The 24,881-nt window shown below is 40.5% G+C and overlaps 2 protein-coding genes across 2 annotated transcripts in view; both read left to right on the top strand.

Annotated features, from left to right (window-relative positions):
- Window positions 1-602: 602 nt before the first annotated feature.
- LOC140934118 (uncharacterized) lies at window positions 603-18,808 on the top strand. The gene is made up of 13 exons (XM_073383800.1): window positions 603-705; window positions 1,217-1,435; window positions 2,263-2,751; window positions 3,098-5,083; window positions 12,178-12,549; window positions 12,798-12,989; window positions 13,336-13,569; window positions 13,975-14,307; window positions 14,651-14,698; window positions 15,197-15,241; window positions 16,072-16,206; window positions 16,845-17,411; window positions 17,987-18,808. Exons 1-13 carry the CDS (start codon window positions 618-620, stop codon window positions 18,643-18,645), a joined length of 5,367 nt encoding a protein of 1,788 aa, XP_073239901.1. The 5' UTR covers window positions 603-617; the 3' UTR covers window positions 18,646-18,808.
- Window positions 18,809-21,948: 3,140 nt separating this feature from the next.
- Window positions 21,949-24,881, top strand: part of LOC140934970 (potassium voltage-gated channel protein Shal-like) — a 3,660-nt gene continuing 727 nt past the window's right edge. The window contains exons 1-3 of the mRNA XM_073384524.1: window positions 21,949-23,286; window positions 23,754-23,862; window positions 24,389-24,881. The exon at window positions 24,389-24,881 is cut by the window's right edge and continues 727 nt beyond it. Coding sequence (XP_073240625.1) covers window positions 22,079-23,286; window positions 23,754-23,862; window positions 24,389-24,881 — 1,810 coding nt within the window. The 5' untranslated portion in view covers window positions 21,949-22,078. The remainder of the gene's footprint in view (window positions 23,287-23,753; window positions 23,863-24,388) is intronic.

Genomic DNA, 24,881 nt, shown 5'->3' with positions numbered 1-24,881 from the left:
TGCATTTCTCAAGAGCTTGAATAGCACGTTGCACTGTTCTCCCAGTCTCTAACCCTGGTCAAAACCCTTGGGACACTAACGCAATAGCTCGATATAATGGGACATTGTCACTCCCTCCTCCTCCCCCCCACCCCCCCGTCCCCATGCAGTGTTAGCATTATGCATTCAAGTTTTGTTTCAACACCATCAACACTGCTTGGGGGAGAGGGGGACAGCAGAAATAGGCTCTAGCTTATAACAACACCCTCAACCTTTTTTAAGAGGTAGAAAATGAGTTAATTTAGCAAAGTGCTTCTTCGTGCCTAATTTCCTCAAGTGTCCCAAAATGTTTTGACCTGGGTTGTCGGATTGGAAGCGGCACATAAACTGCTCATACTTATACTATACGCTAGTAATTAAATTGATAACTGCTTGCTAATCGTGCAGTAAGATCTGGGCAAATGTGGCACTTTCCTCAGTGGTTGGAAGTGTAATATGTTCCTTCGGTAATCAAGCTCACTGAAACGTTTCTTCAATACAAACAAATGTAAACCGGCATCAAAGTTTGAATTATAGTGAAACGTCGTCTTTTTGTCTTTTCCATGCAGTGTGCGTCGTCACGTGACCATCTTACATCAATGGAGAGCCGAACTTGGCAAACAAAATTCCTTAGTTTACTGTACGTCTGTAGCTCTTTAATTCTCTCAGGAAATGCTCATCGTACAGGTAGGTTTACAATATCATTGTATCCATTGGCTCAATAAATATACCAGCCAGATAACTGGGTTTCTCGTACCTGATTTTTAAGATTCCCTTCTCAAATTTAAGACAGTTCTTGTTGTTTACCTTTCATCATCATGATTGCACTGGAATTTGTAAGTGAGTTGCTTCCCTATGAGTAGAAATTTCATTAATAGATTTTACGGGAAAAAAAGCTCTTTGTACTATAAATTTACATTAAACCATAAGCATGTCTGATAAAAGCTTCTTAAGCTCAGGTGTCTCAACAATCTCTCTTGATTATACCCAGTTCCGCCTTAAAAAAAACATTTAAAATTCAAGGAAGTCATCTGCCCTTAACAGCAGTACTATTGCTTTCATTATAAAGTGCCTAGATCAATGTAACCATCCTTGATTGCCATGATGATGTTGTCAACACTCCACCGATTTTCTGGAAAACCCCTAACAAACCATAAAATAGTTGATACCTTGTCCTGTTCTCCTTTGCATGCTGCAGTTAGGCGTCAGTTGTACTTAGGTGCTCCCGATGATCTGCCTCCAGATCCCATCAGTGGTATCCCAGCACCCATTGTTTTACCATCCGGGGTAGTGCCTGACGCCGGAGCAATACCACCCGCAGGGGCCATCGCACCATCTCCTCTCATCGCCCCTGCACCTGCCATACTACCAGCCAATGCTATAACAGAAGAAAACAGAGCCACTCCAGTGGATAAAGGTTAATTTTAATCACCAAATTCTTCATCTTTAAACCGACTTAGAGGGCCAACAACTCTGTCTCGTGGGATCATGTGTTGACCATCAGCCTTAAACATTAATAGTATTGTGTAAATAACCCTTTCAGTACCAATAGCAGCAAAAATTGATCGACTCTTGAAGGACGTAAAACGGTTACGCAACAACCACCTCTCGAGTCTACCTTCATGCCATGGGTTGTGTGAAGGGTAGGGAATGGCGGTACCTTTCATGGGCCTGTTGGGCCCCCTTCTTGCTCATCCTCACTGAATAGTTTGACATTAAAAGTCATTTAATCAATAGGTAGATTATGGTCTTTTATTTTAGTGTAACATCAACTCTCTCTTAAACTATCTCCTTTAAAGGACGGTCACCTTCTTAAAACGGACATAAGAGTGTCCCTACTGTTCTTCAGTCATTTCCTTTGCTTCTTAGTGAGTTAGGCACCTCCTGAGGCAGATATTAACTTTTTGTCTGAACAGCGTCTTTTCCGGCAAAGTTGCGCAGAGGCCTTCTAGGTCTTCAGGAAATGGGCCCCTTCCCGGTTGCCTTGATAGGAGGGGGTCAATAATTCTCATCCCGAGTAAGGCTTAATATTGGTTACCATGTTTCAAAGTTAAAAACCCGAGAGTTGTGTTAAATGTTGAAGAGTAAAGAACAATTTACACTGTCTTGTAGCATCTTCCTTACTCTCCAGCCATGATGACGCGCTGCCCTTGCTACTCGACAAAGTTGTCGACATCTTTTTTACGGTTTCCGATAACCTTGCCAATTTTTATCTCATAAGAGCTCTTTTAATTGGTTTTGCAGAGAAAGCAAAAAGATTCGAGCTTCCTTTCACGTCAGACCCTATGCCTCAACAATGGAATGACGGATTATCACAGGGTGCTTTGTTTGGTCAAGGCCAATTGCCAGACGAGCAAAGTGCCTTTTCCCTTAGTCCAAACCAAATGTTGTCTGATGATTCAAGCTTTACTGGACAAAACAAGGTTATTTCATCATCACCAGAGCAGCTTAATGTTCAAAACGAAATGTTGGGTGATGTAACAAATCGGAATGAACTGGGCACTAACAGCTTGTCAATCCCGCAAGGGCAGTATAACTCAGCCGTTCCGCAATCTAGTGAAAAAGTAGAATTCTATGAACCAAACGAAACAGGAAGTCCCGAAACGCCACCGTACTTGGATTCTCCGTACACAGATACAGGCCCATCTAAAGAAGATCTCCAAAAAATTGAACCACTCTTGGAAAGCGAAAAGTTTTTGACAAATGCAATAATTAAAGACACTTGGCGAGAAGGTGAGCTACTGTTGTGGACGCACTTTTTGAAAAACGTGAATTCTGATAATTAGAAACCCAACTACTATAGCGAAGCAGTAAGCACGATGACGTAGAACTGCATTCATCGGTAGCTGTATTAAAATCCTGAGCAAAAAATTAAAACTTAGATGTTAACAGAGTTTTTTAAACACTAAAAATATAAACGACTGTAAATTAAACATAAATCGACTTATTCTCTGTTTAGGACGTGTTATGGAGAAACAGGTAAATTATCAATCTTTACAACCGAAGATCTTTAGAAAGTTTGAGTCTGCATTGTTGCTTTCATTGAATCCATAAGTTAACAAAACGTTCTATTCCACAGATAGCGCACTCTCTTCTTCAAGACAGGCTGTTTCAGAAAGTTTAACGGCTGCTCACCAACTGGCAAACGAAGACTGGAAGAACAAACCGATTATCCTCGAGAAAGCTAAGCAGAAAGCCAAAAGCGACGACAACGAAAACGAGAATAATGTTTTACTGGACGAAGCTCGTCCAGGCGGAATGCTTAAACAAGAATTAGTGCCTTCTTCTGTTTTGAAAGAAAAGCGACCACTAGTACTTAACTATGGCAAAAGCAACAGTCTTCTGCACGAAGCGCAGCCAATAAGTATGCATCACCAGGAATCGCCATTGAGGCCAATGACGAAAGTGGAGAATAATTCTACATCCTTCCTGACGAAAATGCAAGGAACTAAATCTAAGGGAATTTCTTCATTAAAAAATTCAACCAGGATGTACAATCACAGTTTATCAGAGTTATCATCCAGTAGAGCATCAGTGGTATTACAAAGGGAATCGATAAAGAAAAATGTCTCGGAACCTCATTCTGATTCTCACGACGATTGGTTTACCAATGTGAAGATAGCAAAATCTCATAACATTTCTTTGGGAACTAGCACAGCGGAAAGTCCAAGAAATGGTCAGTTATCACGGAAAATGTACACTGCAGCGGATTATTTAAAAACACTTTATCCGCAGCTATCTCTGTTTAAGGCGCCACTCAAAAACGTCAAGGTCAATACATCGTTGTTGTCGCTGGTCCTTTCTTCCCTTCTTCATGGCAATGCTACATTACGTAAACTCTTATACGAGTCCCCAAAACTGGTCACCAAAGATGCACTTGGAAAAGCGAAAACAATAGGTTTGAGGCCTAGTAAAGACACTTCAGATTTACAGAGAAAAGCCTCACAGGAACTTTTAAAATCTTTAATGAAAGCAGATTTCATGCTTGGGGAGAGATCAGTAATAAAGCAAAATCGAAAAGCTCAGGGTGACATTGCATCATCCAAATTGCCTCTGAGAAGATCAAAAAAGGTATCAAAAAAAGAATCAACTGAGGGATTTTTAACAGAATCTGGGGCTAAACTTTTACCAGCCCATATTTTCTCGCCCCTCGGAAGTGCGTTCAAGGACCTTCTGGAACATTCATCCACACCGGCCCCGAAGACGAGCCTTACGACTACGCCTAACCCTATGGATGTGCCACAACCACCGACAAGCTCCCCTCTAATTGTTCCAACTCAGGAGGGCCGAATTGTACCGGTTACAGAAAGTCATGTCAGAAAAGAACCTACCACTGTACCGGTTCTTGTTCCAACACAATCTGGAATGATTGCCACTCCTCGAAGCAGCTCCAACGAAAGGGATAGCAAGGGATCTTTTCCCTCGGAGGTTTTTATGCCTTCAATAATGTCCACCAAAGCCAATCACTTTTTAGAAAAATCTGGTTCTATTTCAGATCAGACATCACCAGTTAAGAACATTTTTCCAACTGAAGCGCCTCTTTTGCCAACGCAGACGGGATTTGTGCAATCAAGAAAGCAGAAGAACGTTTTTTGGACAGGACCCCCTGAGAACAATTCGGAGAGAAACAATATAAAAACTAACATTCACGAACAGAGGCTGTACTCATATGAATCACCCAGATCTAAAACGGTCCGACCAAAAACTTTAGTTTCTCACTTCCGAAGGAAACCAATTCAGTGGATCAATTCTCTTAGGAATGGTGCGCCCAATACAGTTAGCAGCCAAATGGTAGGGTCAAGGCCGGTGCATTCTAGAAAAAGAAGACAACTGCTTGTTCCAGTACCATTTATGCAAAACAACAACAATCTACAGCAGTTTGCCGGGCAGACGCTGCTTCCTGGTCAAATGGATGGACAAGTGCTCCTTCCCAACATGCCACAATTGCCACAGTTACAGCAGCCCGTCCAGCAGTTTTTACCCACACAGCCGCTCCAGGAATTTGTACCACAGATCGTTCAGTCACCTCAAGCGATGAGCCCCATATCACTGCTGGGGCAGCCAGGTAGACATTACTACAATATTAACAACTGTAGGTTAGATCCTTTATCTCAACGCGCTTATCATAAGTCAGGACTGGGCGGCAGAACGGTCCGGTCGTATTAGTTCACCGATGTCTCCAGTTAGATCGGCCAACTCATAAATAGTGTGAAAGGCAGTGAGGAGGTGTAACAAAAACTCTCGAGAAATCCTCTATCGTTTCAAAATGAGTGGTCCGGCCGGTTAGTTCCTGCCTTCGGTAAGCGTTCTTACATTCTTGCAAAGACAAAAGAGAGATTTGGGATCACGTTTACGGCAAACCGCGGCAAACGTCAATTTGCACAGTGAACAAGATTTCTTTTACTTGTCGTGAACTGTTAATTACACGTACAAAATAACAGTAGTTTCACGTCAGTTTTCCATTCATTCAAGAAGTAATGGCTAGCACTATATTTTCACAGGATTCATGGCCTTGAAACCCCCAGACCATAGAATCAAAAGTGCCGTTCGCCCCTCACGCGTGCTCTCGAGCAACTGTGACTTAACTGTGACTTCTCGCAGTATAATTTGATATATAACCTCTTTAGTCGGTGGGTGAGTTAACCTCACTTGGTACCGCAGTGATAGGGGTCGATTTATTTACATGGCTTAGGAAAAGGACTTTCAGTTGTCAACAATATTATGCTGGTCTTCAGTTTCATCCACGAGTCGATAGCGTTACTCACGTTTACTACTTTGCAATTTCGAACAATACATTCGAATTCCTTTTCCTTGCGTTCACTCCCTCTACTCTAGGGAGAACCTGTTGCAATCAGTCATTTGCTTATAAGTCAAGTGCTTATAAGCCTCTATAACACCCAGCCTCAGCAAGTGCATGTTCAGCAGCCTGCGGGCAAGCTCTCTGAGGCGCTCTGGAGGCGGGAAGGGAAAAAGAAAAGCTTGCAACTATGTCTCTGGAATTTGAATACGTGCATCTAAAAAGTCGATGCGAAATTGCTGATTGGCGGAGATGATATTAGCGATGATCTTTCACGTGTTTTTCAATGTCTGTTTACACTTGCGCAATCGCGCTCGTTTCCCCCTTGGAAGAGACGAGTTGCAAACTCTCCTTCCTTTTCCCTCCTTGCCGCCAGAGCGCCCTGGAGACATTCCTCGCAGGCTAGATGTTCAATGACTGACAAGCCTTAAAAACGTTATACAGGAGAAGGTTTCTTTCCTCTAGACCCTAGTGCCATGACGTTTTCATTCATTGCGATTCGTTGTTTCTGTAATCATCGCAATTTTTACCTTTTATCTTTCTTTGCAATTTCATCGGCAAGCGCTTAGGACTGAGATCTTACAAAGTTTATTTAACAATGACAAGATAATATTTTAACCAACTATGCATGCGTTAATTCGTTAAGAAAATGCATGTGCGTTTTTCACCAAAAAAAAAACAGAAAAAAAAAACGGGAAACAACAACAACAACAAACACCCCGTTACAGCTGTTCAGGCCAAAAAAGCTGAACTTTGATCCCCCTCGCCCCAGGTCTGACGTCGTCCGAATTGCTTCTTTGTTCAGGATCGACTGACTTGTTATGTGATCTTTGATCTTTGGAATAGCTGACTGTTTTATCGTAAAAGTGTCCTCTTGAACGAAAAATTGGTAATATAGAAATTAAGTAATATAAAATGACAAAGAACTTAGTCGAACATGATGTTATCATCAAAGAATACCTGAGGCCAAGGTTTTAGCTAAAAAACTGTGGCCTCGTTTCAAGTCGCTCGCGATCACTTTCTGGAAGGGGGTGGGGATGATTGAGTTAATAATCAAGGAAAGTGGGGGAGCCGCCCGCCCTCTGCGCTCGTTCCCATCATCCCCCTCTCGAGCTTCTCGCTTGTTTACTAAGCCTCGGGAAAGCCTGTTGAGAAAGCAGCACTCCTTGAGTAATAATTTCCCACATGGCCAAACTTTCAGGGCCAGTTATTTAAACGGAGTGTAGCCCGTGTTTAACAAAACCACGTTCTAAGCCATTTTCATTTTGCCCAACTCTTTTATCCCAACACTATTTTTCGTGAACAATTTAACCAAAGCATACAGCGTACACTGGAAAAGTAATTAATTTATTAAATTAACCCCTTAAGAAAGAGATCTGGAGGTCCAGTGATCGTTTAAATAACCGACCCTCAATGTTTGCCACCATCGTCATCACTAGTAGTCATCAGTTATGGCTTAAATACAGGCGTTTAGTCTTTGAATGCAAAACTCCCTAAAGAAGTCTAATTTAGCTAGACGAAACGAGTAGGAGAATCAACAAGTTTTACAGCTATAGTTTGCAGTTTTTAAAAACTAAAACTCTAAAAAAAAGAAGAAAAAACAAGCTAGAGCAGCTAAGTGCACTGCCACTATAAAAAACGTTTACCATATTACCATATTACAACGACAGAGCTTTCAGGATTAGCAAGCAAAATAACCATCTATGCAATTGCGATGAAGTTCACACACACAAAAAAACACAAATTTACATTTTAGTGAGGTTTTCACTGCCGTCGTCAAAGTGGTTGCTAAATATCACTGTTTTTGTTACTATTATTATTATTATTATTATTAGGGACTAATTTCACGAGTTTACCTTTTTATTAGCAATCAAGGGCGCACATTGTGGTCTTTTCACTTATTTATGGCATCGACAATTCCAGGCACTGAAAAGGTTAGAGCTATATAAATTTTGGCTCAAGTTCACAAGTTTCTGAATTTTTCGAAAAATATCTGTTAGAATCCCTCGTGATGTGCTCTTTTGTGCGTTTTGGTTTCTAAAACGTCCTTTAATGCCCTGACATCTTCGTTCATAGCATTTTAAAACTCCGACGCTATCTTGGCACGTTGCCTTTGCATGCGCCAAAATTAAGAAGTAATTTGTTACCCCTGATATTACTATTATAGTTATTATTACTCTTACTATCACAATTATGTTAGCGTTGGGAGTCTAAATAACAACCATCGTTACTTAAAATACGCTTAACAGCAATCATAGTTCACTAAAACCGTTTTTTAAAAACACGTAAAATCGCTCTTTGGCCTTGAACGCCATCAGAATCACCAAAAACGCCCTCTCGCCTTTTACGCGCACCAGCTTCGTGTTTAAACTCTTGTCGCTCAAACCGACTACCTCCAATCTTTGACCGTACGAGTGAAGAGATCGTGGATGAGCGATGAGCAGTTGGCAGATGGCTATCAGCGTTGTCCATGGTCTTCGTGGTATCTTGTCTCCGGGCGATGCATCTCTGCTCACTGAGTTGATTGGTTGTTGCCGCCCCTTCTTGTCTGACCTTTCTTACACTCTCAGATGACTCACTCATTCCAAGGGACTGCTTCACGTTGGAAGCAACTCCGCGGGCGAGATGCTGTGTTAGCGGGCCTTGGACATGAAGAACTGTGCTTTGCCGACGTACTTCTCTAGCCTGCTTACCTAAAATCTCGTTGGTCGTAGCAGAGCTCTGCTTGAAAGGTGACGCTGAGGCTTCGAAGGGTTGCTGAATGGGTGGCAGATAAACTTTTTTGCGCGCTGCTTTTGATATCCCCTGTTCTGTTCTGTGGAAAAGTTCCATGTCTTTCGTAAAATCTGATGACATACCGGTATGTGGTTGGTACCATGAATGCGTCTTCCTTTCGGCTCTTGAAAGAGATGTACGAAATGCTGAATTCTTGTGCTCGCAGAGATCGGATGGTTTCTGAGCTACTGGGTCGAGTTGGTCGGGCGCCCCCTTTTTGGACTCCTTTATCTGTCGCTGCTGAAAAGCTGTTCCCATACAGGCACTGAATGAATCTTCCAATGCTTCTACCATTTTTGGACAAACCTCTTGCGAGTCCGACCGGTAACCTGTCGACGGAAGATGCTGTTCAGCTGGCTGTTTGATGTAAAACTGTTGCTGAAAGCGTGGCCGATGACCTCTATGCTGTGCTAGGTTCCCCCAATTTCTTTCCGACAGACTTTCTTTTCTTGGAAACTGGATCATTTCTATGCCCTTGTCGTGAGCTGTATTTGGAGCTAGTTCTCTTCCTCGAAACCCCGAGGACATCTCATTTTCTTTTATTCCGGCCAATGAGAAGGCCGACCTATATTGCCCGTGCTTGTATACTGGCTTTAATGTGCCTTGGTGGTGGAAATAGTGTGCGCTAGGTGCTGTCCCATAGCTGTCACAATCGCTTTCCGGTAGAGTATCCAAAGTGTACCTTGCACGGCGTGAATCATTAACGACTTCGTCAGAAGGAGACTGAACAGCAGCGAGCACTGGAAAAATAAACCTGCCCTTGGTTGGTGATAACAAAGCCGGTGACTTCGGATACTGAGAAAAAATTGTCACGGTATCCGCTACATAACTGCTTGCTACGTTTTGAAGCTCACCTTTCGACTGAATCAAGACTGTTCTCGGTTTTATCAAGTGACCGCAAGTCGTGTACAAACTGGGGTTGTTACAGGCACCAGTTGAGCAAGTCTTTGCTTTAAAAAACACCAAACCGCCTTCATTTGGTGTGTAACTATTCTTTCGCTTTCCAGAGTTTCCACTGCCGTCCATTGTTGCCTTGCCTCTGTAAGCAGCATCAATCGGAAAAGGAGTACGATGCTGTTTTCCTCCGAAACAGTCGCTTTAATAATACCGAGTGGCACCGCTCTGGTCTTATGGGATTATTTTATTGACGCAAATGGTCTTATGTTTATCCCCCTATCAGTTAATCTGTGTAAGCAAAATGCTTTTCCAAAAGTCAGTACAAAAACAAGAAATTAATTACCATTTCGATCGCGTTCATTTCTATTGGGTATTTTCACGAAAATTATGTTTCTATAGTTCAAAAGTCAAGCTTATCAAAGCTTCAAAAGCCAATCATGAAAATTTTAAATTTTGGTCACTTTCTTTCCAAATGGTTGCTAGATGGATATTTGAAATATTTAATAGGGATAAGAGTTTGTTCTGTTTTTTAAATACTACTCTAGCAGCTAGTATTTGGTCACGCACTGGTGCATTTTACTACTTTTCCTGTAATAATCCCCCCATTTCAAAGCATTGCCTGGCCGCTCTTAGTTTAAAAGTACTTTCGAAATACGGATGGAAAGGTGAGCGAAAAAAAACTACTCCGTAACAGTGACAATTATCACTGTCGTCATTAAAAAAAGTGCGTGGGTGGTTAACATCTATAGTATACCGACCAGTTAATTTACTGTCAGTAAGTATAAAGGAATTTATTAGCCATTTATGGCGATTCCAGGGAGGAAATTTTTTTCCGGATAGGAGACTTAGTATAACAAAAACTGAAAAAGGAGAGATGGACGTTTCTTGACGATTTACTGATTCTTTAAATAATTCTTTTAAACTAACAATGAAAAAATTGGCGAAAAACAGCTCTTCATGAAAAAGCGAAAATTTCATCATTGACGTCCTTAAAAGAGAAATGCGTGGGTCCTTAAAGGGGCTGTGTCACAGCAGTCCAGTTCATTTTGTTTAAATTTGCCAATTACCCGCCCTTAATTGCTATGGAACTTGAAGTAAGCAAAGAAATTAAACGTAAATGACAAAATCAGAGATCTGAGCATTATTTTTGAAGTCGTAAGCAGCAGCGATCAACTTTGAAAAACTGTTAGGCTGAACAGTTTTCAAAAACCCTAATTTCAATCCGTTTCAATCTTCTTCAGTTTTGCCCATCCGTGGCATCTGTTGTTTCTGTTATGTTATTTAAACCTCCCTTTAAAGTTTTAAGCGGTTATTTTAATGTTTTTCTTAATTCAACAGGCATTTTGTAATTTCCTAATTTGGCTGAATTTCGTGACACAGCTCTTTTAACAACGACAGTGTAAAGGAATTTTTTAGCTGTTTATAGGGACTCCATGGAGAAGCATTTTTCCAGATAGGAGACTTACAACAATTTGAAAAGGAAAGAGGGACTTTTCGTGACGATAGTCTGATTCTTTTGTTATTACTCTGAAACTGCTAATGGAAAGGTTGACGAAAAACAACTCTTCATTAGAAAACAAAGGTTTCATCACTGACGTCGTTTAAAGAGAAATGCGTGAGTGCTTAACACCTATAGCAGTAATTTGCCCTAAGTGTAAATAGTTTTTTAGCCATATTTTATCAGACTAAATCCATGCATGAAGGAATATTTAAACTGCTTCAACTATTCAACATTTGCCTGTTTACCAGGTAGCTAAGTCTCGTTGATACTTATCAAAATATATGTGCAACGGCAAAATTTCATGTGCATTACATTCAACTTTGTTTAACCTTGGCTACATTATCGAAAATATAAAAAAAAAATATAACTTGACATACTATAAAAAAATATAACTTGACATACAAAGAAAGAATAAAAAGACAGACAGAGAAGGACACGTTCAGTGTAGACCTTGGAATATGTAAATTTCACCAAACGCATTTTTGGACCAATTAAAGGCTTGAAATGAATTGGAAAATGGTTTCTGGAGAGGTGAACAAGAGAGAATTCAACAGTAGCCATTACAACATTCTGCACTGTTTGCTTTTAGGCAGTCGCGCGTTTACTTGATGGCGTCTCAAACAATCAAATAGCATATGCGGACGTCTCAGGAATTAACAGCCTCTAAAAATAACTTCAGTGAAATTCACATATCCCGGCCACGTCCTAAGTTTCCTCTGTCCTATTATTATCTCTTACTAGGCACACAAAGTAGCTGATTTCCACGAGTGTTTGACAATAATGATGGACTAAGAGGCACTTTGGTCGTATAAAGTAGGGAAGAGCGTTGTTTCAAAGATTAACTGGCCCCTCAAATATCATGGTTGGCGACCTATTACTTTAATCTTTCATTTCTGATTGTAACAACAGCAAAAGTAGGCAACGACCTAAAGCACCAACGAAATGTTCAAGTGGTCTGCTTCACACGAACTGCCATACATTCAACTCTCTCTCAAAAACGGACACCTTCGATACAAAACTTAGAGTCCGTTTATGTCTGTGATGACCGTCTTACAGAGAGTCAAATAAAGGGAGTAGAGGAGAAAGGCAGGGACCAACTCTAGCTTTCCGTGAATGTGCGCCTGTCTTATATAGATTTCCGTTAAGGGAGAGTCGACTGTAGTAACAAATTCTAATATTTCATTTTTAGATACACGATCCCAGTTCCCTCTTCTGCAAACAATGAACCAGATCCCACAGACTCTATTCTCTCCTCAGCAAAACCAAGGTCTCGGATTACCACTAGGTCCCTCGCCCGAACCGTTGGATCAGCTCAGCAAAAGCATTGGAGTCACTCCACTCCAACATGTCTTGCCAGAACAAAATGTCGAACGTATGCTCGGTAATCGGCGGAGCGACGTAAGGTCCATTGGTCCAGCAAGTTTATCGCCAATAACGGTCAACATACCCATGACAGCTCCTAGGAAGATTCCCAGTTTTCTTACGGCGAGCCAAGTGTACAAAGATTTCGAGGACGTGAATTCCAGGTCGCATTTGTCAGATGACATTTTTGGGAGCCAAAGTTAGTAATTTCGACCTTTGTGATTTATAGATTTTTTTAACACCGGAACGAGCCACAAGTCAAAAAGCACACAAAAGCAAAGGGCAAGATGACGTTCTCTAAGACGGACATTCTGATCTTTGCAGTTTTCATTCAAAATAATCTTTAAATTCTGTGCTGTCACTCCTGTTACAATTGCCAGTTATATGCTTACAAAGCAAATTCTAAAACTGTGTTGTTTATAATATCAGCCTACCATTTTGTTTCAGTGTCACGAGGAGATGTTCCCAGAAATGATTTTGGCCTAGATGAGGACTTACCAGATGAGCCAAGATATGACAAGTTTGCTTACGAGAATGACAAGAAAATGTGGGGGTTAGACAACTTCTCCGAGGACGATGACGAAGCCAACATGTTTGGAGCTAGACCGAGAAAGCACAGAAAACTTCATTACACTTCAGGTGCGACAGTTGACTATGGGCCATTGAGAATGAGTGCAATAACGAAACCCTTCACTTCTGTTTAAGTTGTTGTTAAAAAGGTCTTCTTTTGGTCTGGGACTTCTCTATAAGAGATTACACTATTCTTTTCAGCCACAAGCTTCAAGTATATTAATACATGACTTACTTTTTCCATGCCAGAAAATAGCAATTACAATACAAATACGACCTCTAAGACGTTTTATACTTCCAAATCATCTGATTTAAATATTTCTAACTCCCGTCTTTGTATAAACCTAAACATTAATTTCCCCTTTTAGAGACACTGATCAACTGCAAATATTTCTTTGAGTTTTCGTCTTTTCAGCAGATGAGATAGGTGATGACTCCCTTGCCCAGTCAGATGATTCAGATGAATCTCAGTCGTTCACCAACTTAAGATACAGCAGCACCGCGGGAAGACGTTTTCATCGCCCTAGAAGTCACCACAGGCATCACTGGATCAATGAAAATGACTTGACACGAGTGAACGGAAAAGGAATCATTGGACACAATGAGGGAGAAGATGAAGAGCTATCTGAGGATGGATTTCACGCAGCAGGTTAGTAAGGAGATTGTGACAACAGTTATTGCAGCAGTACACCGGAAACCGGGCATCTTAAGTTCACTAATGATGAGAGGTTTAGAACAAATTATATTCGCTTACCTAATTTTAAATATCACCATTTGATATGAGAAGCCAGTGGGGAATAGATTTCTGTTGTAAGGCAATAACCTGCGATCTGGCGTTCTTTTTTTCGGGAAAAAGCGACGGGCAAATGAAAAAAGGAACGGCGGCTTTTTCCTCTCGCCTCCCAAAGAAAAAGAAAAGAAGGAACGCCTGGTCGTAGGTTAAGAAGGCAATTGAAAGGGAAAGAAAAGGACTTATCCATAAGATATGGCAATTGATGGAAGTCTCTGTTTGAATGATCTCTTTTTATTTAAAAACTGTGCACGTTTTAAACAGATGAGACGACTGAAAACGCGTCTAAGGAAGATACCTACGAATCACCTCCAAAATATAAACATCCATCAAAGACCCACCGACCAAGTGTGGACGAGGATAATATGGGATCTGAGCAAGTAGAGAAAATTTCATCTGATGACGTCAGAGAGAGCGACGAATCTAAGGAAAGCGCTACAACAAGCCAATCAGAATCAAGAGAATCAGATGAAACGCAAACAGAATCTGAATCACAGTCAGACTTGCCAGAGGATAGCTCACAGGATACCCAGTCAGAAAGAACTTCTTCAGAGGACAGGAGTGACAAAAATGAGGAACTCAAAGATGGATTAGAAGGTTTATCAAAGAACATTCTTGCATGCGTAGTGCCATACTTGGGGTATTTAACAAATAAATGGGAAAACCGGAAATTTTGGTTGTAAAATCAAATGGTTCAGGTCATTTGGTTTGGGCAGCTTCAGAAAATACGGGCTGTGATTTTAAGTGATGGCATTTGAATGCCCTTTTCAGTCTTTTCAGCTGATTTGGATATACTTGTAAAGGGCCCTTCTGCCACCACGTGAAATTTTATAGTTTCTGTTTAAGCACAAGTAGTAGAAGACGTTTAACAATAATCATAACGATAATAGATAAAATTTTTCACAGAGTAGCCACTACCAGTATTTATTTCTACTTCTAGAATCAGTGAGAGAGGAATCGCCGACTGTTATCTCTTCACCAAAGCCCGGTATGTATTGTGATGTACAGTTTGAAGTCGTGGTAGTACTACTAAAAAGGTATTTCTGATAACCACTTGTGCTTCTGCAGCGCCTACTGGTGAAATTACTCTCTTGTTCAGTAATGATATAAAGATCAATAATAAGATTCTGGTATGACCTAACCTCACCAAGGCCGAACATGAAATTTTCGCTACCCTTTATGGGCCAGTGGGGTTTCTCAGGGAAGAGTGAAAGGTGGAATTTTTTGTGTCATGGGAAGAGACACACGTTCGCTGCATATCAATTAAGAAAAAAAAAAACAGTTTGAGTTGAGTTCTTAACGGCGAGTTCTTCGGGAACTCCTGAAACCGCTAGTTCTCGCTCTGAGTCAGGAAACGTTTAAGCATGTCATCGCCAAAGCAGGGAGAAAACATATTCAGTGAATTCCTCAAGAGTGTGTAGCAAGGTATAAGTAGATAGTATCAGCATCTCATTTAAAGAAGTGATTTTAAAATTACCATTCTCAGGGCACAGTTCGACGACACTAAGAGAAGAAATTCTCAAGAAGCTATGTAAGTTCTATTTTAAGTGTTAATTAAATTTGGCTAATGATATGGTTACACCAATTCCTTTCCTTGCATAGCGACAGTCTTGTTTTGAATAATCGAGTGCAAGCCAGGATGCAAGGCTCTTTCCAAAACTCCTTAACGTTTCAAAACCTAAAGATAGAGGAAATCAAGCACAGTAACTTCTTTGGGTATCTGATTTAAACCCCTCTTTTTTGCATTCTTTGATATCACCTTTATAATCACTTTGTCTATAAGAAGTTATATGATACACTCTAGACATTGTTCTATTAAACAACACAAATCTCAAATTTGTTTGGAATATTCCTTTACGCATCGTCATTTCTCCTGTTTTTGTGGTGTTTGATAAGTGGTAAAACATTCTCTTGCTTTTTTTTTAATATTACATCAAGCACCTCGAAGGTCGTTAAACCAACATTTCCAAATTTCAATTCGACCAGGAATCAGGTAGACGAAGAACCACTATGTGGATGTGCTACCTGCAAATCGTTATTTATTTATTTATTTATTTATTTATTTAACCACTTGCGCGTCGTATTTTAAATTCTTTTGTTTTTCTCGTTTTTCACAGTAATTATGTTTCGAAAATTCTCGTCATACCGCCGTTATAAAAAGTACTCTATTAAAAAAACAAGAGCAGCAAAACTGCGAATATAAACCAATCAGTTCAGTGATTGGATCTATGAAAAGAACTGGATCGGGCATAAATATTTTTTTTGTCAGTTTTATTTTGGCTTTCCTTTTTTTTTTCCAAGCATCAGCATCAGATCAGATTTCGGCTATTTCTTCAATTCTCTCCTTTCTACCTTTTCCAGCTCATAGTGCTATAATGCATCTCAACTTTGATACAACGCCTTCTAAGCCTGGAAAAATTGTTGTACAAGACGAATCAGGCAACAAAAATGACGCAGGTCTTGCCAATGGAGCTGAGATTTCAAATCGGACAATGGGTATGGTAACTATAGCTCACTAAAAAATTTCTGGAAGCCTTCTTCAGCAATGTAGCAGGTTATCGTAAGGATCGCCGTAACTGTAATCACCTCTTCTGGATTAGGTTTAATTCAAATTTGATTATAGTAGAGAAGCAGTTGCCCAGTATGGGCAATGGAAGTCAAAAGTGCTCGGACACTTAAAGTAACATAAGTAAAACTAAATCCCCCTCTCCCTCCACAAACAATGCTGAATTTCGAGCATGATTGGTGCAAAAAAGTTTGATTTAGCACATTGCTGGGAGCGGGGGTGGGGAAGTCGGGCGATCAAGGAATCTAGCCGAAGTTGGGCAAAAAATTGTGATCAGTAATAGTGTCATACATGTATGAAATAATACATCTAGGACACTACAGGTATCATTACATGACCTCTAGTGTAGCTAAAAGACCACCCCACCCCCCGCCCCCCTCCACTCAAATAGGAAAAAGGTAAAGTCAGACTAATCCGGCAAGACGAAGATCGTTTAACAAGTTTTACGGCATGCGTATGCTCAATCTTTTTTGATATTTGGAAAACTCGAATTATTGCCAGCTGGACGCGCCAGAAACTTTGGAGGGTTGTGACGCTAGTCTTACAAACTTTGCATCTATGGTTTCAGGCTCGTGCGGACGAGTTGCTATCCTCAAACACGGCGAAGTGATGTACAAAGCGGATCATTTTAGCAGGAAACCCACAAAAGCTGCTTCTATCGCTCTGTGGTTAAAATCCCGCAAGCCGGGTCTTGTTCGCTGGTTTGACGTCGGCGAAGACGGCGCTAGATCACTCGCTAGAGGGTCTCGCGCGAAACACAGCGGCGGAAAACTGGTGAAAGTGCCCAAGAATCAGTGGATTCATTTGGCGGGAACGTTTGATTCAAAAGATGGTATTGCGCGCGTTTATGTGAATGGCAAGCTTATTTCTGAGACAGTTGGCAAGAAGAACCAAGGACTACCAGACGATTTTACGGCCACTGGAATCGGAGAAAAATTTGGCGATAAGTTCATCTCGTTCTTGGATGACGTTTATATGTTCGATCGCGTTATTTCTGCGGCAGAAGTCAAAGCACTTTATAGAAAGTGCGAGTTTAACAGAATGGTCCTCCATTTTGGATTCCAAAAAGTTAACACAACCACTCGCCAAGTCATGGACCAGTCGGGCCTCGATAATAATGCTACTTTCGATTCAGGTGAGAACAAGGGACAAGCATCAACCTACGTTGTTTAGATCCAGCATAGGGCCATAGCTAGACTTTCGGCATAGACGAGGCATGTGTGACCGCCGCAGATGCGCTGATCCGCTGCGGGGGGGGATCTGGCTAGACATTTTGAAATAAAGAAAATATGAAATGCTACTAACATGGGTCTCCTTCAACTGGGGATTATTTTCCACTCGAATCGTTTTTTTTTTCGGTTTTTAGTTAAGGCCCTGTACCTCATCGAATAAGGATTTCAGTGCTGGTTAAAACACAAAAACAAACTTTAACATGAAGCTCTGATTAAGGAAGCCACGTTCACAATGCAATAGGCCATTTGCATGATGGCGTCATATTACTACTATGACCAGGATCCTTCAGGGTTTTGCTTTCTTGTGCAAATTAGGGCTTTTGTTATTTAAACCACACTGGGGCTACCAAATTTATATATGAAAGGAAAAAGGAAAAGAATTCTGGGCGTAGTAGTAAAATGACGCCATCGTGCGAATGGCCTATTAAAATCAACAACATTGCAGACTTAAATAGTTATATTTTGACCTTTTTTCCAGGAGCACACATCATGAACAGCGGTTGTGACAAATGCGGTGCATGCCTAGACGCATCAAACGATAACATGCCAGGCGTGTATCTTGATGGTAAAAAGTTTCATCATAAACCAGCTTCAGCGATATCAATAGCCTCTTGGATCAGCTTAAACCAAACAAAAGGACGACATTCCATCTTTCAAGCGGTCAGTAACAAAAATGATGAGTGGCACGACATTTACAACTTGGACGTAATCAATGGAAAGTTGTTTTGGCGACACAAGAATGAGAATAGTGACGTCACCTTTAACGTCAGGACCGACGATTTCGTCATACCTGAAGGCCTTTGGAGTCACGTGACTGCTACGTACAGCTCCGAAACCGGAGATGCTAAGATATATGTGAATGGTCTTTTGAAAGCAACGGTTAACAATGGGAAGAAACCAAAGCTTAATATAGCCTGGGGTCGAGTGTCGATAGGAGGGCATTTACCAGACGCAAAAAATTTTGCTGGACTTTTAGACGAGTTTTTCATATACAATTGGGCGCTGGATCCCTCGGAAGTGCGGTTTGTGTTGAAATACTGTGCTGACAAACCAAAATTGGTTTCGTTTACGGTGCGGGTACCATTGTTTAAAAGGCAGAAAGTGCAGAAAACTCCTCAAGCCCTAAAATATTTATAAACGTAACGATGGCAACAACGGCAAATTAAGTGAAGTCTATTGACCTACTGTTCTTTCTCCTAGGGGGAGGGTACTTGGGTCAATTTTTGCTGGGTATGTGCCGCTGGCATCTCAGGATCCCAAGTCTTTTTTTGTGGCCAATTATAGACCCTATCTTGGTCACTTTTGGGCAAATGTAATTTTCGCGATCCCAACTTGGCCAGTTTTTGTTTACGCTTATAATCTTCCCAATTTTTAAATCCCTACTTACTAGAACTTTCTTACCCACAAATCCCGAAAATGTGCCACCCTATTCTAATTGCTCTATTGAAAATGCAACTCCATTATAGTCAATCCAGTCGCGAAAATGTAACCCCATCCAGCGGCACATCCTCACTAGCCTTTCAATAGGAAATACTCCTCGGGTACTCTCTACGTAGAGAAGGGTCATTAGCAGAACTCGTAACAACCCAGGGGGATTCCACATCAGATTCATCAATTGTTTTTGGATGAAAAATTCAGTTTATAGAGTGACGATTAACTCTGACGAGCTGTAAGAACGTAATATCTTTGATCCGTATTGCAACGTAAACAGCTCAAGGTGACAGCTGAATAGCTGTTAATAATAAAAATATTTCAGTAAAGAATTACAAAGTTGTAAGAAATGCAATAAAGATGATGTTATAAAGGTTTTTATCGAAACCTGAGTTAAAATTCGTTGTTTCTGCATGAAAATTAGTAAATCAGTGAAATTGCAATTCACGTCTCGAAGTTTTAATTTTGCATTGTTAATAACAATAACCCAAGCATATACTTTGCATCTAGAATTGAGATGCATCTCGAAGGTCATTGCTGCACGCCTAAATTCTCGTTATAGATTTTTTTATGGAGCAAAACATAAAAAGTATTTGGGTCAAGACCAGAATTATAAACGGATAAGAGAATAACAGTTCTGTGATCAAATTTGACTTCGTCAGTGGGTTTTTAGAACCATCACGACTTCTCTGACGTTACTAATGATGATAATCATCATCATCATCATCACCATCGTCATCAAATATTTATCCAGGATAACCCTTCAGTAGAAATTGTTGTCAACGGGGTCCTGCTGACTAAGAATTAAAAAAATACATATTACAAAAGCAAACACACACTAAGTTAAAAACCCTTAAAAACAATAACAATAACTTTTTCTTAAAATTTCACTCAAAGTATTCTCCCGCCATCAATCTTAAGCCCTCGACATCCTTTTTCTAAAGTTAGTAAAATTAAGGAATCTGAAGCGAGAGATACTTGAATAAGGTAAGCAAATAACTTCTCAGCTAAGATTTTAATTTTTACCAAAAAAACTCTCAGACTGGCTGTTTAAAACTGAGATTGAGAATTGATTTCGCCATGTGGCCAACACAACTGGAGCCTTTTTAACAATAGCTAACGGTTTTAGAAAGAGGCTGAAAAAAATAGTTACATTTCCTAGCTTTTTTATGCAACCTTAGACGTTTTCTACTTGATGGTAAATTGAATCGCAATAAACAACAACAAACACAACAACAACAGTAAAACTAAATAATAATAATAAAAAAAAAACAAAGAGGTTTGGTTGTTGTTGGTCCCTGGTATTGCCTGATTGCCCTCACCACAAATCTTTCTCGCCATACATCATCGGAGACCCAAGGAAGGGACTGTGACCTGAGGGCTCTCTTCTCTTTGTGTCGTAGGAAGGCTGGGAAGAGGGAAAAAAGAAAGCGCGCGGGGAGCGATGGGAAGGGGAAAGAGAGGACTGAAGGGAGGCCCACGCCTTTCTCTCCTCCCATCGTCCATTGCCCGCTTACTATTTCTTAATCATTGCGGGAGCCTCTGCGGAGGAGAGAGACCTGAGGGCGAAAGTATAAATAATGGTAATAGGACTGGGTAGATTGCAATTCGGCCTGCAATCATACGAGAGACAAATCACGAGTATGATTACAGACAGAATTGGACGAAACAAAATTTGTGGTGTTTAAGCCCTCTTGAAAATAAAAAAAACACAAGAAATTCCAAGAGCTTTCTTGCAAATTATGACAGTTGATGGCCAATAAGATTTGAGAATTTTCTTATAATTATGATTAATATGATTATTTAGGTATTATTTTTTTAGCTGGGTGACACATGAACATGTGGATCCCATATCGCGTCGGCTTTGGTTTTAACCCAATTATCATTCGTTTGCTTGACAATGTTTCAATTATTTATGAGATTTTAGTCACAGGCCAGGAAATTATGTCCTGTTAGTGCGACTCTGACATCTCTGCCCAACTGGAATTTTTAATACAGTAAGAATCGTGCTTCAACTGTAGCAAAAAAAAAAAATATTTCAAAAGAAAAACTTGACACAAGTGAACTTTAGCTCATGCTTACTAAGATGTTTGTTCAGTTCGTGAACAGATGGTGGCAAAAACACACAGAATTATTTATCTAACTGGTGAGAAAGGGTATATCGTTTGGGGGCGAATTGTCATTGTGCGGTTAGACAGTCGTCGTTTAGCATTCACAGCACATTTTCGAAAACCCTCCACACTACATAAACAATTTTGAGTATTTCTATTCTTCTTCTATGATATCACCATTTGAAACATTGCCTAATCTTAAATTATATTTTCTTTCTGTTTAAACAAGTCACTTAACTCGGCTATCTTTCAATAATAACAGCAGACCATATGAATATTGATATAACACTCAGTCAATGCTTGTGCACTTCACGGAAGTTAAGTTAGGTTCTTTGAAATAACATTGAAAAGATCACTCTTTCGATATGAAAATAACGCGTAGGATCTTAATTAAATGTCACTGCGTGGCTTTTAAATCTAAACTACACATAAATAACACTTATTTGCAACAAGTTATAAATATTGTAAGATTTATGGTGAGGGTTTCTTGTATAAGGTCGTAGATTAATCTAACATTGAAAACAAGCTAAGTTTTACGTGTCGCAGTCCAAAAAAATTGAAAAAGGATAAGTGGCCCTTAATCTATTCGACAAAGGAATGAAAGTTCAAAATCAAAGTTCGGGCTGTTGGTTTCTTCGATTGTGTTGGTCTTTTGCGGTTCAACATACTCAGCCGGCCACTAAACCGCGTAACGAGAAGAATAATTAATCATAAAGATCTTTGCCTTTAGATCATCGTTATTTGCATTTCGCTTTTTTGTCGGAAGAAATACTTCAAATATACGATATACAGCTGCAGTTCGTTCACAACCAATCAGGAAAGAAATGGAAATTTAAAAAAAAAGAAACGAAGAAAAAATGACTTGATGATTCATTCCATCGTAGGGGAGACACAACGGGCATCACCGATAAAGAGCAACACAAAAACGAGTTTCCACGATTAAATTATTTTCTATTAATTTTTCAAACCAGGTTATATTCTTGACAAAAACAAATCGAATTTTCTCGGTTGCACTTCATAAAGTTTTAATGGACAAGCAAGCACAGAAGAGAAGGCACGCATCAGTGGTGCGAACATTAATTCACTTCGGCAAGATGAGGATTAAGAAGAAACCTCGACATGAGAAGCACAAATCTCCCAGGCCAGGACCACTGATAAGACGGATTCTACTTAATTCTGCTCAAGTAGTGGCCACGCCAAGCATCATGTCATTACAGAGGCTAAATGCTACAAATATTAACAGAATTGTTGTCAACGTTGGGGGAACAAAATATGAAATTGCCAAGCAAAATTTGGAGAAGTTCCCAGATACGCTTCTCGGTAGCGACAGGAAAAATTACTTCTACGACAAAGACAGAATGGAATACTTTTTTGATCGCGATCCCGTGATTTTCAAGAGCATAGCTGAGTTTTATCGTGTCGGGTCATTTCACGTTTCATCTCCTTCAGCGATCTGCATGGAGGCAATTTTAGATGAGCTAGCCTTTTTTGGAATTCCTCAACACCACGTCTTCGATTGCTGCTGTGAGCATATTATCCTTGGAGACGAGGAGCAAGAGAAAATGAAGAAACAAGAAGAAGCTGTCGAAAGTTGCAAGCACGCCAAAAAGCAAGGTTTATGGACCGCTCGAGAGAGACTATGGGAATTTCTGACCAACACAAAGAGTTCAAAAGCATCAGCTATCTTCGGCTATTTATTTGGAGCGGTAGTTGCTCTCAATATCTCAGCAATCGTTGCGGAAACCGTGCCTACCAAGTCTGGCAAAAAGCAAGGTGAAGTACATCTCACCATCTTCTTCGGAATCGACTCTTTTTGTGTTGCCATTTTTACTGTGGAGTACATAGCACGCCTATACTCAGCTCCAAATAGATTTGAATTCGCACGCGACATGTCAAATATCATCGACCTGCTTGGAATAATTCCCTACTACATTGGGATAGTAGAGCATGGCGTCCAATCTCACAATCCTGTGTTGGGCTTTTTTGTGACTGTATTTCGTACTTTCAGAGTTTTTCGCGTCACAAAATTGGCTAGGCATTCGGAAAGGTTCCAAAACTTGATATTGTCTGTTAAAGGAGCAGCGACAGAGCTTGGTGGAATTCTGTTTTCATTTCTTGCCTTGATGGTGACTTTCTCGTCCATGATGTATTATTTTGAACGAAAAGAAAAAGATACTGAATTTATAAGCATTCCAGCAGCTTTTTGGTACACCTTGGTTACCATGACAACCCTTGGGTAGGTGCCCTGAACCCTGGGGGTACACGGGGTGGCTCCAACCAAGGGGCATATTTATCGGGGAGCTTTAGGTTTATCCAAGGGTGGGGATTTCACAAGTTGAAGTATATGAAAGGGAAGGAAAATCTATCATTTAGGTATCCAAAAGGGGCCTTTAATTCAAATGTTTTGAAAAGATGCGCCCTATGGTTTAGCTTGAGAAAACGGCCAACATGTCTGATTTGGGAAAACAAAATATAAAAGCTGAAAAAGGTCTACTTCCGCGCAATGCCTTTTGAGAAATGCTTTTGTTTTTTTGTTGCGCCAAAAAAATTGCAGTGCGCTAAAAAGTTTCGTTGAAAATCGTCCCGTGTGACATTTCCTTAAACTTGGGCAAACGGCCAACTTGCAACGCTGTGTTGAGCTAAAATCTTCGTTGCGAATCGTCCCATGTAAAATGACCTTTATAACTGTTGTTGTGATTTCAGCTATGGGGATATTGTTCCAAGCACACTCAAGGGACAGCTACTCGGCGCCGCGTGTGCTTTGATGGGTGTAGTGCTGCTGTCGTTGCCTGTGCCAATTATTGAGAGACAGGTAATTCAAATGAATAAGACGCATTTGTCAAGTCAGCTAGTCCTTTGAAGGTGGTCTACTTTGACCGGTCCGTTCATTTCGGTCGGTCAGAACGAAATGTCCCTTTCTATTTGACAAAATTAAAAATTGTTGTCCAGAGTATCGCTCTTCCGTACCCTGCTTACAAGCACATTAACCAAACTCACGGTGTCTCTATTGAGGTCTGTGCAAACGGATTGAGAACGTGGAATTTCCGAAAATTTAAAGCGTTATTTTTGTTGAATGAAAAGCGGCCTTTGGAACGTGAAAAAGGTTTTTCTGCATGTGGGCGGGTTAGTGAGCGGACTAAGGTATTTAAAAAAGATGCTTACAGGCTCTCCCCTTCTCTCTTGCTGCCATTTCTCACTGCTCGCCCGCTTTTTCGCTCGTAATCTGCACTGGCCACCGTCCAGGGACCAGACAATATTAAGCTCATTTTATTTTTATTGTTATTTTGAATTTTAAAATCATAAATGTACACAAAACAAACATCTTTTTTTTAACCCAGCTGAATGAATTCGCACGGAAGCCCAAGCCTAAAACAGACGATACTGTAGCAAGATTAGCTGCATCTCTTCCTCTTCTGACTCATGATTCGTGCCCGAAACACAACGGGTACAAGAGAAAAACACGACTTGTGCGCGCATCAGACTCACGAACAACATCCATGCTCGTAGAGGCTGACAACTCGTTTGACAGCACGACAGATAGCAGCGGCACAAGTTTTAAAAGTAGTTTTGGGAGTCTCCATGACATAAATAAAGTTAGCGAACCTTTAATTGAAGAACAGGATTTCCCGGACGTGAACGGAAATCAAAATATGTCAAGCAGAGACGCACGACGCAGACATAAGAATTGGCATGGTAACGGTGATGTATCGACAGGAGTGGGAGATGGTATTTTTACAGACTCTCGAGACACTTCGCAGTATTTTCCAGTATGTCGCCAGTTGACAAACTCAAGCAGTGACGAAGCTGTGGAGGAGGAGAAAACGCCATCTG

The sequence above is a fragment of the Porites lutea genome, chromosome 4 (genome assembly GCF_958299795.1).
Source record: "Porites lutea chromosome 4, jaPorLute2.1, whole genome shotgun sequence".
Classification (NCBI taxonomy): domain Eukaryota; kingdom Metazoa; phylum Cnidaria; class Anthozoa; order Scleractinia; family Poritidae; genus Porites; species Porites lutea.
Note: the sequence above shows the minus strand (reverse complement) of the source record. Positions and strands in the feature narration are given on the sequence as shown.

Excerpts from the sequence above, each read along its gene's own strand:
- LOC140934118 (XM_073383800.1), top strand. The coding sequence starts at position 618 with ATGGAGAGCCGAACTTGGCAAACAAAATTCCTTAGTTTACTGTACGTC. Across the intron at positions 13,570-13,974 it reads GGATGGATTTCACGCAGCAG|ATGAGACGACTGAAAACGCG; the intron begins GTTAGTAAGGAG and ends CGTTTTAAACAG. Across the intron at positions 14,308-14,650 it reads ACTCAAAGATGGATTAGAAG|AATCAGTGAGAGAGGAATCG; the intron begins GTTTATCAAAGA and ends TTCTACTTCTAG.